This window comes from Narcine bancroftii, chromosome 1, assembly GCF_036971445.1.
Source record: "Narcine bancroftii isolate sNarBan1 chromosome 1, sNarBan1.hap1, whole genome shotgun sequence".
Classification (NCBI taxonomy): Eukaryota; Metazoa; Chordata; class Chondrichthyes; order Torpediniformes; family Narcinidae; genus Narcine; species Narcine bancroftii.
This window is the reverse complement of record NC_091469.1, coordinates 366017570-366036509: the sequence shown is the minus strand read 5'-3', so window position 1 is coordinate 366036509 and position 18940 is coordinate 366017570. Positions and strand designations below refer to the sequence as shown.

The window sequence follows — 18940 nt, the reverse complement described above, 5'->3', positions numbered from 1 at the left end:
CTTCTTGTTCACTTTTACCTTTCTCCCATTGATCTTGATGATCCACCATAGCTGTGTGAGGTTAAATTCAGCAATGGATTCAGCTATTTTGCCTGAGGGTTGGGCCTTCTGCAAAACTGTAATAGTATGGTCTGCTGGGTAATGAGAAGTCAATCCCCCTTCGCCAGGGCTTTGCTAAGTGGATGGCTGATCCACAGTCTGTGATCTAGGAGTGCTCAGTCATGGGCGAATGCTTCAGCAGCTCCTTTGTGGATCTTGACTGAAAAATTTGGCACAAATTGCAATGGCTCTTGAAACCGATAGCATCACTAATCTTAATGTTTTATTCTACATTCCTTGAACTCAAGACCAAAATATGATTACTTTCTCGAGGTCAAGATACCTTCAAAGATTTGCCAATATATGGAACAAAGGAACCAGAACTAAATCACAGCCCACAATTTCATAAGGAGCGCAAATCAAAACACTCTGTAGCACCAAGGTGTATTGTAATGAACATAATTTCATATTAGCCACATTTAATTTTGAAATGTAATATTAAGGTAAAATGGATACAGCTTAATTACCAGCTATGTAGCTGTGACAACGATAACTGTTTAATTAAAAATAGCATTTCATATGTTTTCACAACACAATTATTTTAATAAATGAGTGAGTACCATTTATAAAGCATTCTTATCAAATGACCAAATGTACTACTTACTGATGCTGAGTCCGGCCACGTATAATTTCAAGATTCTCAAACAGCTGGAGATCTGTATAATTGTTTGGCCAACCTTGAATTAAAAAATATCCTTGGAAAACACAAATATATTTTAAAAAATCATAAAATTGAAACCTTATTAACCTTATTAAACATATTTAATAAATTCAATTCCATAGATAAGTGCCAATGACCTGCTCATTTGGATTCTCCATGTGAATATCTTCTTTTCCACAGTGCCACTCAATATAATGCAAATCATATCCAATCGTAAATAAAGCAGAGGTTTATGTTGATAAACAGAGTTGGGAAGCGATTTAAAAAAGAAGAGAATTATTATGAGAAAGTAGCATCGGAAGGAATATGGGGGATCCTTGTATGTGATGTTGAAGCCAACAGCTTTGATCGAACAAGGAAGACTGGGAGATTGCTTTGTTGACCACCTTCATTCTGTCCAAGAGCAAGGACTTCCCAGTGCCCAACCACTTCAACTCCACACCCCATTGCCACATTTTGTCTATCAGGTTGAGGCCACTGGTAAATCGGAGGATTTACCAGGATATGAACAGATGAAAGGTGGCTGCATCTGCAAGGGTTTGCAGGTGGTCCAAGCCGAAGGTCACCCAAAGTTCCATTTCAGAAAATGTTAATAAAAGAAATGTGAAAGTCTTAAAAATGATAAGGAGGAAACAAGTTGATGACAGAAGTGGATGGCAATAGTGGCAATGGCTAAGTATAAGGAAAGGTGTTGTGCTAGAGGACTGGCAAAAGGCTAATCTTATACCTGTACAGCAGCAGGAATGGGCCATTCAGCTTCTTGTGTTTGTTCTGTCATTCCATGAGATTGTGGCTAATGATTTGTCTCAGTGCCACTTTATGCCCTAACCCCATAGACATAGATTCCCTTAATATCCAAAATATATCCATTTCTATCTTGAATTCATTTAGCAATGGGCCTCAAATGCCCTCTGAACTGACAATTCTGAAGATTCACCGTATTTGGGTGAAGACTTCTTCTCTCAGCTCACTCCTGTATTTTGAAGTTGTGATTCTTAGTTCAAGAAACTCCAGTTAGGGGCAAATACATGAGGGCTCAGGTTAGGGTTCAGGAACTCACCTGTCAAGTCATCTAAGAATTTTAGATGTTTCATTTAGATCACCTCTCATTCTTATCTTTTGAGAATGAAAGTTCTGAATTTAAAAACCTCATCATTCCAACAGTAGAGATAAGACTCAAAATGTTACAATGGATGCATCAAATTTCTTAATTCTCATGAATTTATAGAGGAAGGTCCTGAGAAATTTTTTATAGTTTCACACTCAGGGCCTCTCTGAAATGTGATATTATATTTTATTTTAAAAGGCACAAGTCCCCGAACTGACCTGTTATTTCTTTGATAGTTCGAAAGACTTCCAATTTCTCTAGACGGAGTGGAGCTGTTTTTGAGTAGTTGTCACTACAATGGAAAAGCATTAATTAAGCACATATTCTGTTAACAAAGCAATTTACTACATTGCAGGTACAATTGGTGGCATAATTAAACCTGGATCAGTGACAGTACCCAAAGCAAATGTACTATAATCACACGATATCAAATAATTCAAAAGGGTAGAACATTTATTATCAATTTTGCTTCATGGATAATGTCGGTTTGGAAAACTTAAACTATTACTATATTGTGTTTAGTGGAAGTGATGGGGAAAAGAAATTCTACTGAAATAAATAAATTGGAACAACTTTGATCAAGAAAATACTTCTTAATCACATGAATTATGAAAAATGAAAATCATAAAATCACAATAAGCTTAAAACATCTAAAATTAATTCATCATGGACCAGGTCCTCAGAGAATAATTTATCATAATTATGTTGGAAAAAGTGATCCGAGAGCAATAATTTTATCTTCAATTCAGTTAGGATTATTCAGGAAAAGATTAAAACACATTAAGAAATTATTTACCCTTTGAAAGCCACCTCCAAAATGACCACATTGCCATTAATTTTGGTGCAATTTCTAAATGATTCAATATTTGAAGAATTGATTGACATAGCATCCTTCAAAGGAGGAACTCCAATTCCACTGCAATCTGACAAAAGAGAGCATTGCAAACAAGCGAATAGTTAGGAAGTGATATTTATTTTTAAACATTTATATGGTGACATTCATAAACTTGGAATTCTGGAAAAAAGAAAGTAGCTGTGAGAATTCTTGTATAATGTTATTGAATTAAGCAGGAAACATTGTTGTCGTTTTGCACACACCAAGGACACACAACCTGCAATGAGTTCACGGCAACTTTTTAAAAAAAATGACCAGTGCAATGCACAAAAGTGCTGAAGAAACTCAGCAGGTCAGGCAGCATCTATAGGAAACAAAGAGTGACCAATGTTTCAGGCCTGCCTCCTTCATCAATGTATGAGCAAAAAGTAGCAGACATCTAAGTGAAATGATGGGCCGAGGAGAGGACAAGAGAGGAAGGCGGAAGGGGCAAGTGGATGAGTACAGGCTAATAGGAAAGAGGTCATAGGTGGATATAGGTGGGAGGGTAGAAGAGAAAAAAAAACAGAAATGAGAAAGGGGGTAGCTCAATGAAGGGAGAAGGAAGGAGAGATAGAAAATAGGAGACAGTAGAATAGGGAAGGAGAGATACTAGAAGGATGGGTTTAACAGACACTCCATCGAGGACATCTACATGAGACGGTGTCTTAAAAAAAGCAGCCTCTATTCTCAAAGATCTAACTACCAACTTCCTCTTTATTCTGCTACCATCGGGAAGGAGGTGCAGGAGCTTAAAGACGTGCACTCAGGTGCACAAGGGCAGCTTCTTCCCTGCAGGCATCAGATTCCTGAATGATCAATGAACCAAAGACACTGCCTTACTTTTCGTGCACTACTATTTTAATATACATTAGTATTGTAAAATGGTTTATAATATGAATGTTTGCACCATGATGCTGCTGGAAAACACAAAATTTCATGACTTGTTCATGACAATAAATCCTGATTCTGATTCTGGAGAAGTCAATGTTAATGGCATCTAGTTGCAGAGTGCCCGGACAGAATATTAGGTGTTGCTCAAATTTGCGGGAAGCCTCGGTTTAGGTCCCAGTTAACGCAGCAGACAGAGCCGCTCAACAAAATGATATCCAAGTCTGCGTCCAGTCTCTCCAATATAGAGGAGGCCACAAAAGAACCATTGGATGTAGTAGGTGCCCCTGCAGATTCACAAGTGAAGTGTTCCTTCACTTGGAAGGGCTATTTTGGGGCCCTAAATTGTGGTGAGGGAGGGGGGTGCAGACATGTGTTGTATTTTCTGCAGTCACATGGGTGGATATTGAGGGGGTGAGTAGTGGGTAGGGATAAATGGATGAGGGAGTCCTGGAGGGAGCAGTCACTGCAGAAAATGGAGAAGGGATGACATGGCTGGTGGTGGGATCATGATGTAGGTGATGGAAATTGCAGAGGATAATGATACTAAGTTGGATGTGCAGGCTGGTGGACTGGTAGGTGAGAACAAGGGGAATTCTAAATGTTGCATCTTAGAGCAGAGGGGGCCAGGGCAGATGTGTGGGAAATAGAGGAAATGTAGGTAGATGAGTAGATGGCAGTAGAGAGGAAACCACAATTTTTGAAGGAGGACATCTCTGATATTCTGGAATGGAAGACCTCATCCTGAAAACAGATGCAATGGAGACAGAAGAATCAAGGGGGACAAGGTCTGAACAAATGTAGCTGAGGAAGTTGGTAGTTAGTTGGTAGAAAATATCTCTAGAGAGTTTATCTCCCAAGATGGAGACAGAGAGATCAAGAGAGGAGAGAGTGTTGCTAGATGTAGACCAAGGAAATTTGAGGCAACACCAATGTAATCATTGAAGTAGCAAAGGAAAAGTTGAGGAGCCTTGCTTGTGCAGGTTGTAATATAGATTGCTCCACATAGCCAACAAAATGGTAGAGATAAATGGGACCCATGGCCACCCCTTTGACTTGAAGGGCTCAGGCCAAAACACTTATTACTCTTTACTTCCTATGTATGCTGAGTTTCTCCAGCATTTCTGAACATTGCACTGCAATCATAGCATCTGCAGACTCTCTGATTTATACAATTTTTATCACCGTGATTAAGAGTTATGCAGAGGGCAGGAAAGGTAGTCTGCTTTGAAATGGTACTTAGGGGTACCTTATTACCTGAGAGATAGATCTCTATTTAATTTCTCATCCGTCTCGAAGGGCCACACACTCAGCATGGCATTAAATATCACATCTCATTCTGTGTTGTAGTCTCTAAGCATGATATTACCTCTTGTTACTTGGCTGGCATTGTTGCAAAGGTAATGGATATAGTTTCAATAACTCTAAAAATATTGCATAATATTTGAAGAGGAAAATTTTACAAGCTGAGAGTAGAGTTCGATATTACAAACGAAGCTTTAAAAAATCTCAACAAAAAAAACTACATTACTTCATTTAACTACACCATGAAATCGTTATTAGTATTCTAAACAAGTGGCAAATTGGACTGGTTCATGTAAAGTGATATACTTTCAATGCACAGCAGGTACATGTGGAAATACCAATATAAAAAAAAATCTGATATAACCAATACATTTATTTCTGGATCATCGACAATACCCATTCCATTGATAATTATGTATTTAAGGATTCAAAGGCAGTTTTAAAAGACAATATAGGAATTTAGCATTAGTATGTAATCTGGAAAGTTTAACCTCTTACAGTGCAAGTTGGATCTCGACCCAAAACATCGATAATTTATTTCACTCGCACAGAATGTTTCTTGACCCACTCAGCTCCTCCCTCAGTTTGTTTATTGCATTGAATAAATCTTATGCATGTCAGAGCTATATACACACATTGGGATGAATGGCTTTTTGTGTTGTATAATTAGATGTCTCTATTCGAGGACAGAATGTTCCTGAGTTATAAGGATTTATGATAACAATGTCAAACAGTAAGAATTCTTCTCACAGTGTTCAGTTCACAATTCATGTATTTTCATAATGAACTGTACGTAATAGAGTAACATCTGCGTAATAAAAAATGCCATGCAATGGGACTCCAACAAATAAAACTCTAAACACAGATCTTTGACATTCAATGGTATTACCAGCACCTCATAGAGTGGAGGGGGAGAGATAGTCACCTTTGATTGGAAACTCAACTGAAGCAGGCACAAAAATACTATCGAGTGGAGTCATAGATAATTACTCAGCATGGAAATGGACCCTTTGGGGGCAACTCATCCAATTTGCTTGTGTTTGGCCCATCTACACCTCAACCTTTCCTATCCGTATACTTACCCAAGCATCTTTAAAATGCTGCATTTGTACTTGCTTCAGCAGCTTCCTGTAGGAATGCATTTGGATAAAAAGCAGTTAGCTACCCCCTTCTCAAGGGCATACAGGGATGGGGAATGAAGGGCTCAAGCCTGAAATGTCAGTAATGTATTTTCATCTTTGCTGCTGAGTTTCTCCAGTATCGTGCTTTTACTTCAACCACAATGTCTGCAGATTTTCGTGTTTTACGTTTGGCAATAGAATAGAAGCAGATGTTAATCAGCAGGAAGCATGTTTAATCAGACCATGAGCCCTAACTACTTCCTTGGGGAAAATTTCTTCTCTACATTGGTGATTAACTCTGCATTGACTTTACAAATTTTTACCTTTCTCCCAGAGGCTTCATTTTGTTGAACAAGAAAAGCAATGATTAAAATAAGCCATGGATCACTTGCCATGTTTGTTTAATCAGAAGGAACCATTTGTTATTTACAAATCAAAATGTGTTTTATTTGATGGGGACAGGTGATGTAATCGTGGAAGATAGCAGCAGTAAAAAGAATGATAGTTATCTCTGCTGCAATCTGTCAGACATCCCATGCTTTCCTCTTCCCTCTCATTCTGTCATATTTTTCTTGTGAGATCAAAGGACGAAATATGGGCCAAAGGAAATGGCTGTCCCACAGATATTCACAAAGCAGTCCCCTTTGATCTGAAACAAACTACAAAGATCATTGTGTGATTGCTACTCAATGTCTGTATCCAGTCAACCCTTAACTATTACAATAGTTATCTAGTTAATAATCAACCTCACCAAAGAAATCTGGTTCTTATTGCTTAAAGTGTTCACTGAACATTCGGCAAAATAATGTAGACACTGTAATGTAAGCTTTTGGAATTAGTTTGTCAATTTTTTTTGAATGTGAATCTTTTGCAGAAACAAAACCATGTGGTTCAGGAAGCAAAACAGTGGACTCTCAATGAAATTGGCAATCACTCAATACTCCATATGGATGGAACCACAGTTGGATAAACTGTTTAGATATTTACTTGTTTCATGACAAAGGATACATTTCTAGTCTACTGCAGTTTCATTGAAAAACAGCCCATTTCTAATTTGCATCCTCCAGAATATTTTAAACCATGCACGTACAAGAATAAAAGTTTCAATACCATATACTATCTCCCACCTATCCTACAATTTAGTTTTGATTCCACTTACTTTTAATACAGTGTAAAATGGCAAAAAAAAAAGCATATTTGACATTCATTTATCAATTTCCTTTGTCTTATGAACACACAAACACACACTACCTTTTGGGCCCTGTGATCTATTCCTTCCTTAAATACCAATTCATGTGATGTCAATGAGGGCATTGAGAAAATTATAAGCTGTTATGGAAGGGGTCTGTTGGTTAATTGATATATTTGTGTAGCACAGGCACTTGAGATGGAAGGGACTACAGCTATGCTGTATCTCTAAACAATTAAAGGTGGAATTAGTAAGAAAACCAGACTGAAATTGGTTGGAGGACTATTTACCAGAATACTTGGAATGACAAAGGAGATCCTTCGGAGCTTAATTCTGGTGGTACTCCAGTTCATGATGCACACCAGTGTTCAAAAGAGGTGTGAAGAGAGTGTACATAATATTAAATTTGTACTGCATGCTAAAACAGGAAGTATGCTCATAGGTTTTGTTTTAGAAACAGAAAGGAACCTTTGAAATGGGAAGAAGGGAAAATAGTGAAGTTATTTAACGTCAGTAAAGAGTCACTTGAGTTTTGGGGAGTACGATTGATGTTTAAAATTCTGAAAAGCTACACATTTTTAAAATCTAAAAGCAAGAGATCTAGAAAAGAGACCAGGAGAAAAGTATACTTTGCAAAAAGTTCAGAAACTGTTGAATTCACTTTTTGGATTACTGGTTGAAATAGGATTGGGTCATGTTGGAGCCAAGGGGAAATATGCCTATATACTATTCATTATGTATTCATTAATCCATTACTATGTTACAATTTACTATTTACTTCAATTATACTGTTTAAGGGAAATATTAATGCAATTGAGTAACAGCCACAGTATGTAGAAAAGTTGGCTGATTATAGTACGTGCAGAATTTGTTGCCTCCAAATACAAAGAGAGAAAATACTTTCATCCCCAAGGTTACACTGCTAATTGTAAAGCACACATGGGAGTAACAGGATAGCAGATGGGAGAAGTTAGACAGGATGAGGTTGGAGGAACCATAGGGACAGTGATTTATTCTGAAACAGGCCGGTGACAGGAAGATAAGTGTATTGCAAGGATAAGTGATAAGAGTACCATGACTGAGAATGTCAGAGACAAATAAAATGGATAAACCAATTTAGTAGGAATGATAAGTCATAAGGGTACACGGGAGGTGTTGATTAGAACAGAAGACTATGGCCAGACAAGAACAAAGAAATAATTAGAAATATCTGGGGTACGAATTGACTTCTGATCAAAACAACAGGATGTTCTGGCCTTGGGGATTAAGATAGATAATTGCAGAGCAGGAAATTGCTTGAGATAAATTTTATGCAATGAGTCTATCAAAGAAAGCCAACTCTTGGTCAATGTAACAATGTTGATCTATATAAACAGAAGAGACTGGACAGTAGGAGTCAGTTTTGGGGAAGAGCTCACTGAGCAGGTGACCTATGAACTAACGACTGAACCAGAGCTCTGTTAAGCTTTATTCTTGTACTATGTAATAAACTGATTGTGAAACCAAATACCTTCTCCTATCACTTCATTCAACGAGCACGCTGGACTCAGACGACACATAGACCAAATTGAGGGTAGGATAAAGCCAGAGTCCAACAGTCAGTAGATGATAAGGACACATAAGAGAGAAATGGAATTAAGACCATGTGCTCGTGTAGAGAGTAAATACCAACACAAGTGGGTTGAACAATACAATATGCAGTTGATTTAACTGAAAGTGTGGTTGATACTGAAGTAAGGGCAGCTTAGATATAGCTACCTTTTGGACAAGGTCCTTCACATTTTTTACACTTTCTGATTTTGTCCTCATCCACTTCATATGTACCAGGACTGCATGTGCGAACGCATGAGCCAAGATCTGTTACTACATAGTTATCTGAAAGATAAAGAAAACAGTGAGTTTAAAAGAAGCTTTAAAACTCAATCAAAATGAAAAAGATTCTTGGCAATTATTTTATATTTAATTGACGAATGAAGAAACCATTTATTGCATTGTGTCCAGAGGAAAGATTCATCAACTCCATTTGCCCTTTCCTTATCTCTCTATCCTTTTAAATAATTCTCTCTCACACATGATCATCAATTCTTTTTACTTTTAATCCACACTGAAGAATAACTTCCAGTGGCTAAATATACTATCTATACATCTTTAGGATGTGGGAGAAATCTGGAGCACTCAGAGGTAAATCACATGATCATAGAAAACATGAATAAATTCTCCATAAATAGCACTGATGTCAGGATAAAACCCAGACCCCTGGAGCTGCGAGGTGACAGAATACATACTCTGCCATTGTGTTAGATAGGGGACTGAATTGTAAAATTGAATGAATGTATCAGTGAAGATCATTGTTTTATATACACAAAACCAATGCACACTATAAAAGGAGGTCATGCTGCACCCATGTAAAGCTTTGATCAGGTTACACTTGGAATACTGTAAGCAATTCTGGTTCCTCAAACAAGAAGGATGTGGAGGCTTTTGTAAGGGTACAGAAGAAATTTACCAGGATGTTGCTGGGTTTAGAGGGTATGAGTTATGGGGAGAGATTAGGCAAACATGATCTTTCTTTTGAAGTGTAGGAGGCTGAGGGGAGACCTGATAGATGTGTATAAAATCTTAAGAGGCAGTGAAAGGGTGGTCAGTCAAAATCTTTTCCCCAGGAGAAAAAGCATTACACACCAGAGGACATGCATTTAACGTGAGGGAGAGGGAGTTCAAGGAAAATGTTTAGGGAAAATATTTTACACAGAGAGCGGTGAGAGACTGGAACAGTCTGCCAGGAATACTGATGGAAGCAGATACAGAAGTATAATTTAAGGTGCTTCTATAAGACCCATGAATAGAAGGGTTGAGGGATATTTATCATATGCAAGAAGCAGAGCTTCAGTTTGATTTAGACTACATGAGCTGAATGAGCTGTTTCTGCGCTATTCTGTTCTGCGTACAGATTCAATGAAAGTCATACTTGCTGCAGCTTCCCAGATTTATAAAACATACAACACACAAGAGAAAAAAAAGTTGACAAGGAAGCTTTATCACAGTGGTTCTCAACCTTTTTCTTTCCACTCTTTCTTAAGTAATCCTGATGCCATCGGTGCTCTGTGATTGGTAAGGGATTGCTTAAGGTGGTATGTGGGTGGGAAGGGAAGTTTGAGAATCACTGCTCTGGACCCAATTGTTACTGAAATATATTGCTTGAGAAAAATTGTCATTGGCCCAATTCCTTTGGAGTTCTGAAACTGTCCACATAACGAGTCCATTAGGTACAATTAAAACAGTTGTTTTCAAACTCTTTTATCCCACCCACCCTAAGCATCCCTTACTAATCACAGAACTCCTATAGCATAGGGAATAGTTAAAGTGGTATGTGAGTGGAAAGAAAAAGGTTGAGAACCACTGCTTTATCAAGACTGTAGAAGATTACAAGAAGCAGTATAAAGAGGACAGCATTGAAGGCATAGGAGAGGCGTCCTGGGTGGGGTTGATGAACAGACACAGGAGACTGACAGATGGCACACAAAAGGAGTGAGAGGCATGAAAAACCAGGGTCAGGTGGAGAGAGTGGTTAGGAGGCAAAGAGTGCCATTGCTGGGATCAGCTAGGAAGAGGCAGCGAGAATGGTGGTATAAAGAGAGACTAGACGATACCGGGGTGCGGGAGGGGAGTGGCGGGAGAGCAGAACAATCCAGTGAGGTTAAATGTCATGTGGCCAAAAACAAAAACAGTTCCTGAATCTAGAGATGCTGACTTCAGAATGCTACCTTCAGGCAGAAGGTACAGAGCATGACCAGGGTGAGGGGGACGTTTTATGATGTTGGCTGCCTTCTCAAGGCAAAGATTTTTTTCAATGTGCAGGAAGTTGGTGCTTGTAATAGATTTGGCAATATCTAATAATAATACTCACTGATGGATATAACCATCTTCATTAGTGTCGGTGGCCCTGCGGCCCAGATTATAACTAGCCACAAGAACAGAGGTCTGGAGTTCAATCCTACCCTCTGGTGGCATTCCCGTTTTCCCTGTAACCACAGAGTGCTCCAGCTTCCTCTTGCATTTCAAAGACATGTAGGTTAGTAGGATAATTGGCCTCCTACTGTGTAGGTGAGTGAGAGAACCTTCTGGAAGGTGTCAGTTGCTGAGAATGAGGGGAAAATAAAAACAGGATTGCTGAAGGATTGGTATAACTAAGTGGTTGATGGTACGTATGGACTCTGTGGGCAGTTTCCTGGCTTAATTTCTTTCTAGGACTCCATATTGGTGTATTATTAATGCCCACCTCCCAACCATCCTCTTTGCCCCAGAGGAAGCAATTCATAGGAACATAGGAAGTAGGAACAGGAGTAGGCCAAAAATGGCCCATCGAGCCTGCTCCGCCATTTAATAAGATCATGGCTGATCTAATTTATGACCTAACTCCACCCACCTGCCTTCTCCCCATATTCCCTAATTCCTCTATCATGTAAAAATTTATCTAACCGAATTTTAAATATGTTTAATGAGGCAGCCTCAACCACTTCCCTGGTTAGAGAATTCCAAACATTCACTACTCTCTGGGAAAAACTATTTTTCCTCATCTCTGTCCTAAATCTAGTTTCCCCGGCCAGCTCAAAAAATCTTCCTACATCTATCCTATCCATACCCTTCATAATCCTATATGTTTCTATAAGATCTCCTTTCATTCTTCTGAACACGAGCGAATACAATCCTAGACGATTTAATCTTTCATCATAAGTCAACCCCTTCATCCCAGGGATCAACCTAGTTCATTTCTCAAAGGCTGGATTGAGAAGAACCAAAAAAATCATACGGGGACACTTCTCTACACAGGATGCTCCAAAACTGTATTTTCCATCTGGATTTCGTTCCATTTGAAATTTGACTGTATTGTAAACTTCCAGGTGGGGGCAGGATTCTTTACAAGTGCCTCCGTCACTGAACTTCCGGCATGCCTGAGGAAAAAAACAACAACTTTTAACAGATATTATATGTGATCCATTTCAATATTTCCAGAAATTCTGATGTTACAGTATATCAGTCATCAATGCAACACCTTGAAAAAGCCTAAACTTCGCACACATTCCAGGACAAGCTTTAGAGCCACGGAGTGGTTTCTAGTGAGAGAAATATGGGGAAATATAGAGCATCGAAAGACAATGTTGAAAAATAAGAGTATACCAATACTCGAGAAGAGTTCCAAATTAAGAGTGATGAAGGAATCAAATGCTGCAGCAAGTTTATATCCAGGGCAAATGAACCCATTGTTATAACAAGTATCAAGTTTGTCAAAGTATAGTCAATGTAATTGATAGTAGTTGAAAGATAGCAGGTAAAAGCCTGTAATGAGATGTTTCAATTTACTTCAACGTAGTGGCGTAAAAAAAAACCTTTTGCACTGTACAGTTTGTCTTTCTCAACAACATTTACATATGATAGGTAACTGAACTTTTATGCATAAATATTTGGTAAAGAAGATTGGAGCTTTCCAATGGCAAGCGGATGATCTTTTTCTTTTGGATACCCCATGCTGTAGAGAGAAGCCCAGACACTAACTGTGGGTCTTTCAATTTCCTCAGGTTGGTGCCCCATTTCTCAGATGCACCCTCTCCTCGCTTCTCACTTTCCACAAATTCTCACTCCCAACTTGGTTGGAACTTAGACCCAAACCTCATGGTAATGGTCCACCTCTCAGCAACTAATCATGGACATATTCACCCTCAGCAACTCAGACCCAATAAATACTCTGAACCCGCCCTTCAGATTCTTCACAATCTATTCTCATCCCTACCACCACACAACCCTCCCCCCAATTCGGAGCTCTTATTCCAGCAACCTCAGCCCCCACAAATTCCGGTTCAAACTGAGACCTAAACACTTAGTTATGGTTCAGCACCTACAAAACCTATTAACACAAACAGACCTAAATCCCATTTAATATGACCTTATGACGCTGAGCCATTTGCAAAGCGATGTGTGACCTATAATTTATAACAATGGATGGAGCGTAATTATCCTAATTACATTTCTTTGGCTCTTTAAATTCTCCATCAGTTTTTGAAAGCCTCAGCACCAACATCTAGTCTGAAATCCACCCATTCTATAATGATACAGATAATATTAAAAGTCCAAATTGGCAATAGCTCTTAGCTGCACCATGACACGGAGGAATTTGGCAGTGAAGCTGGAGAGAAGAAAGTAAGAGTTGTATTCATTTAATTCTATTTAACAAATCAGTTAATTTTCTCACCAGACAATCATATTCTCTGGGTCCAGTACATCCAGCAGCACATTGACTGTGGCAGCAGTCACTGGGGTGAGGACCTCTGCATCGACCTGAACATTGCTGAGCGCAGATTTTCTTTGTGACTTAAGATACAGAAAATAAACAGCATTTACATCACTTTTGAAGTGAGTACAAATTCTATCAATCTTGTTAACTAAGGTTGTCATCAAAGTGGTCCATTTAATGTTTAATAGAGAGACACCTGAAACTTTTGATTGTCTATTTATAAAGACCAGGGCTGAATGATAGATAAGTACAAATTTATACTGTTTCATGATTGAGAAACAGAAATATCAGATTTAAATGGGTAAATTGCATTTTAAGATCTTACAAAAGATGGTTGAAAATCAAACGATTTCTGTTCATTTATAATTTAACTTCTCATAATTTCTATTTAACATGTTCAGCACATTGTGTGAAAGTAATCTAATTTTAAAATATATCCTCACAGTATATAAATATTCAGATGAATGATACATTTTCTAAAAGCTATTTCTATTCTAAGGTAGAAAAGTAAGATTACTTTGCTAACAGGAAACCCATCTATCAATATTTCAACAGATGCAAAAAAAAAACCCTCAAGAATGTGGAAACTTGAAATAAAACAGAAAATGCTGTAAATATTCAGGTAGTCAGTCTACACTGGCTATATGGTGAAAAGCACCCCAATGTTCAGCGCGGCACACTTTAGAGAGTGCATGGAAGGGATTGACTGAAACAATTCCATTGATCTCAGGTTTTTGTTATCTGAACAGACTGGAGAAGCTGAGTTGTTCCCCTTGGAACTGAGGAGATTGTGAGGAGATCTGATAGAGATTTTTAAAACCATGAACAAGAGACAAAAAAGTTACTGCTGGTGGAAGGGTGAAGAAGCAGGGCAAAGGGAATGAAAGTGATTTGCAAGAAATCAAGAATGTTCATTCATAATTTAGTGTATTTTTGTTTTCTATTTAGCAAGAGATTAGCTCTACTATGCACAGCAGAGGTATTAGTGGATGCAGATGCAATTATTGGATTCGAAAGGGAGCTGAATAGATATCTGAAGGATTTACAGATCTATGGTAAGTGTCAAGGTTTTTCTGGATTGCTCTTATATGGAGTTACAACAATCTTGATGGGCCAAATGGGCCTCCTTCTGTGTTGTAATTGATGATTCAGTGAAAGAATTATAGTTAATCTTTTAGATTAAGGGTACACAGAATTCAGAATGGATATTTCTTAATGGTTTCATCAACAATCTGCTTTTCTTTGCACTCTGCATTTGCCATACTTGGGTAAAGTCCAAAATATTTTACAAACATTTACTGTTAATGGTCAGAGTTAGTCCATAGAACAGTACGGCACAGGAACAGGACCTTTGGCTCTTCTATTCTGTGCTAAACTATTATTCTGCCTTGTGCCACTGACCTGCATCCTCCACATTCCTCTCATCCATGTACCTATCCAAATTTTTTTAAATGTCAAAATTGAGCCTGCATTTACCAATTCTTTGTTCCACTTTCGCACCTCTTTCTGCATGAAGAAATATTCCTCAAATATTTCCTTTAAACTTCCCTCCTTTCATCCATGTCCTCGAGTTTTTATCTCTCCTAATCTGCTTTCATTTACTCTATCAATGCCCTTCATAATACTGTGTAGCTCCATCAACTCTCCCTTCATTATTCTACACAAGTCTTAACCTGTTTAACCTTTCACTGTAACTCAGTTGTGAATTACATCCTTGTAAATCTCCTCTGCACTCTTTCAATCTATTGATTCTAATAGTCATGTGAATTATTTTGGACTGCTTCCAGTGCTGTTATATATTTTCTTAAAAGGAGGGAGTACTGAAGGTGTAGCCCCACTAACACTCTGTGCAATTGCACCAATAGTTTACTATTTCTGAACACCAACCCTCTTGCGATAAAGGCCGATAGCCTTCCCAGCCGCTTCATCTGCACAGGGAGATTCCCAAGCCCATCACTCATCCTTCCCCATTTTGCCTTCAGACTCCTTTTCCCCAAGTGGCTGATTCTAATGAATTTATGCCTGTTCACTTAACCTTTTGAGATCTTGATGCAGAGTCCCAACATCTCATTGCAGCATGACTCTCCCCCTACCTATGTGTGTGTTGTTAGTAAATTGAGGGTCAAGGATGTAATTTTGCCCACTTTGGGACACAGTTATTTACTAGTATTAAGGAGGAGAAAATACAAAGGAGATTCACCAGGATTAGAGGGTTTTAGTTATGGGGAGGGATTGGATAGGCTGAGTTATTTTTCTCAGGAGCGAGGGATGACCTGGTAGAGTTACATCAAATTATGAGGGGCAAATAGATTTTTCTCCACGATTGGGTATGTGACATTAGCAGGCAGAGGTTTAACATGAGAGATGGGTTGTTCAGAGGGACTCAGGGGTTTTTTTTTTTGGTTTTACTCAGAGTATGGCTGATATCTGGAACTCATTGGCAATGAAGGCAAGAAGGTAGAATCAAATACAATGAGTATATAGAAAAGTCCATAATGTCTGTGCCAAGCACAAAATCACATTAAACTAAATCCTTTCTGCCTGCACTTGATCTCTATCTCTCCATGCTTTGCATAATGCATGTGTATATTGAAAAGCCTCTTAAACTCCACCAATCCTTTCTACATCCACTACCTCCTCTTGCAGCCCATGTCAGGTGCCTACACTGTGTAAAAACTTTCCCCTCTAATTACTTGCAAACCTTGCACCTCTCACTTAAAACTGATGCCTATTTGTTTTAACCTTCACCCACACATCACCTTTAAACTTCAACCACGCCACCCCACCCCAACACATTAAATTCATGTCCTCTTCTACAGGAAAATATTCTAACTCTCCACCTTATCAATGCCTCTCATAATTTTATCAGCCTCTGTCAGGTCTTCCCTGAACTCCCAATGCACCAGAGAAAGCAACCTAATTATCTAACCTCTTCTTAAAGCTCATTCCCTCTAATCTGGGCACCATCCTGGTAAATCTCTTCTGTACCCTTTCCAAAGTTTCCTCATCCTTCTTGTAATGGGGTGACCAAAATCACATGCATCACTCCAAGTACAGCCGAACCAACATTTTATATAACTGCACCAGGACCTCCTTACTCTGACAGACATAGAACCAAACAACGAAGACAAGCATGTCGAATTTCTTCTTTATCACCCTGTCTATTTGCATGGCCATCTTCTGGGATATATGGACTTGGTTTCCTCCAGATGATGTTACAGTCTTGCCATTTTACTGTATACTTTCCCCTTACAATTGACCTCCAAAGTCCGTTTCCATGCTGCGTGTATGTGACTCTACCGCTTCTCTGGGAGAAGAAGTCAATGACTAAGCTAATAACTTATCTTGGACAATGACATCAACGCTTTTAGAATAAATTTTCTGATGATCACTTGAAGTTTCAGTTTCAACAGGTCAGTTTAAATGGCACAAACACATGGGATCTTTCCACGCTAGTAATCACATAAATTGTGGCAATGATAACACCTTAATGTAAAGATCATTGTTTTTGCCATTGGCATGAGAGTTGGACCTTTAAATATTGAAATCAGTAAATGGAAATGTAATGAATGAGCTTCTATCAAGAGTAGAGAGATTGAGGCATAACTAGCAGTGAGGTCATGGATCATATACAGATTAAAGAGGAGGAATTACTTGCTGTTTTCAAGCAAATAAGGGTGGTTAAATTCCCAGGGCCTGACATGATATTCCCTAGGACATTGAGGGAGGCTAGTGTAGAAATTGCAGGGGTTCTGACAGAAATATTTAAAATATCCTTAGTCATGGGTGTGGTGCTAGAGGATTGTAGGGAAACTCACATTCTTCCATTGCTTAAAAAAAAGCTCCAAAGGTAACCCTGGAAATTATAGGTAAATTATTGGAAAGTGTTCTACGAGATTGGATATACAATTATTTGGATAGTCATGGATTGATTAGGGATAGTCAACGTGGCTTTGTGCATGGTAAGTTGTGTTTAATCAATTTTTTAGAATTTTTCAAGGAGGTTAGCAGGAAAGTAGATAAAGAAAAGGCTGTGAATGTTGTCTGCATGGACTGTAGTAAGGCCTTTGACAAGGTCCCACATGAGAGATTAGTCAGGAAGTTTCAGATACTAAATATTCATGGTGATGTAATGAACTAGATTCAACAATGACTAGACAGGAGAAGCCAAGGAGTAGTAGTGGATGATGGCTTCTGAGAATGGATACCTGTTACCAGTGGTGTGCCTTGGGGATTGGTGCTGGGACCAATGTTGTTTGGCATCTACATCAATGATCTGGATGTTAATGTGGTCATTTAGATCAGCAAGTTTGCAGATGACACTAAGATTGGAGGTGTTGTGGACAGTAAAGAAGGTTTTCAAAGCTTGTAGAGGGATCAGGACCAGCTGGAAAAATTGGCTGAAAAATAGAGATGGAATTTAATGTAGACCAGTGTGAGACGTTGCATTTTGGAAGGACAAACCAAGAAATGACATACACGCTGAATGGTAAGGGACTAAGAAGTGCGGTAGAACAGAGGGATCTGAAAATACAGATACATAATTCCCTGAAAATGGCATCACAGGTGGATAGGGTTGTAAAGAGAACTTTTGGCATATGGCCTTCATAAATCAACATATTGAATATAGGAGTTGGGATGTTATGGTAGAATTGTAAAAACATTGTTGAGGCAAAATTTTGAGTAACGTGTGCAGTTTTGGTCACCTAACTACAGGAAATATCAATAGGACGGAAAGATTATTTTGGAAAATATGGTGCCCATATTTATAAAGGGCTGGAATGAATATTTAAATGAAATTCAGATATTCCCTTTCTCCTAAAGGTCTCTTTACATTAGATGAAGTTTTATAATATGGAGTATCCTGATGTGCATCTCTTGTCCTATATTTTCTTTCTTTTTAATAGTGGGTTAGTGGGTGGAGGGGGAGGGATACACTGGGGGGGGGGGGGGGGTTCTTCTTAATTCTCTATCTTTTTCTAGTTATTTTATATACAGGGTATATATATTATATATTTATTGTAATGTATCTGATTTTTTGTGGTTTTAAATTTATGAATAAAATTTTTAAAAATTGGATAGAAAGAGTGTAGAGAAGATTTACATGTTGCCTGGACATCAGGAATTGAGCTATAGGTAAAGGTTAAATAGGTTCGGACTTCATTCCCTGGAGAGTAGAAGAATGAGGGGAGATTTGATAGAAGTATTTAACATTAATAAGGGGATAGACAGAGTAAATGTAGACAGGCTTTTTCTCCACTATGGTAAGTGAGATACAAGCCAGAGGACATGGGTTAAAAGGGTTAAAGGGGAGAAGTTTAGGGGAAACATGAGGGGGAACTTCTTCACACAGAGAGTGGTGGGAGCGTGCAAGCTGAAGTGGTGAATGTGGGCTCAATGTTA

The 18940-nt window shown here is 38.5% G+C and overlaps 1 protein-coding gene across 10 annotated transcripts in view; it reads right to left on the bottom strand.

Annotated features, from left to right (window-relative positions):
* egfra (epidermal growth factor receptor a (erythroblastic leukemia viral (v-erb-b) oncogene homolog, avian)) overlaps positions 1 to 18940 on the bottom strand; it is a 334197-nt gene that overhangs the window by 73058 nt on the left and 242199 nt on the right. For all 10 annotated transcript variants that reach the window (XM_069912695.1, XM_069912648.1, XM_069912661.1 and 7 more), the window contains 6 exons: positions 13496 to 13614; positions 12059 to 12200; positions 9007 to 9123; positions 2665 to 2791; positions 2087 to 2160; positions 704 to 794 (listed from right to left, as the gene is read on the bottom strand). In XM_069912695.1, the coding sequence (XP_069768796.1) occupies positions 704 to 794; positions 2087 to 2160; positions 2665 to 2791; positions 9007 to 9123; positions 12059 to 12200; positions 13496 to 13614 (670 nt within the window). The remainder of the gene's footprint in view (positions 1 to 703; positions 795 to 2086; positions 2161 to 2664; positions 2792 to 9006; positions 9124 to 12058; positions 12201 to 13495; positions 13615 to 18940) is intronic.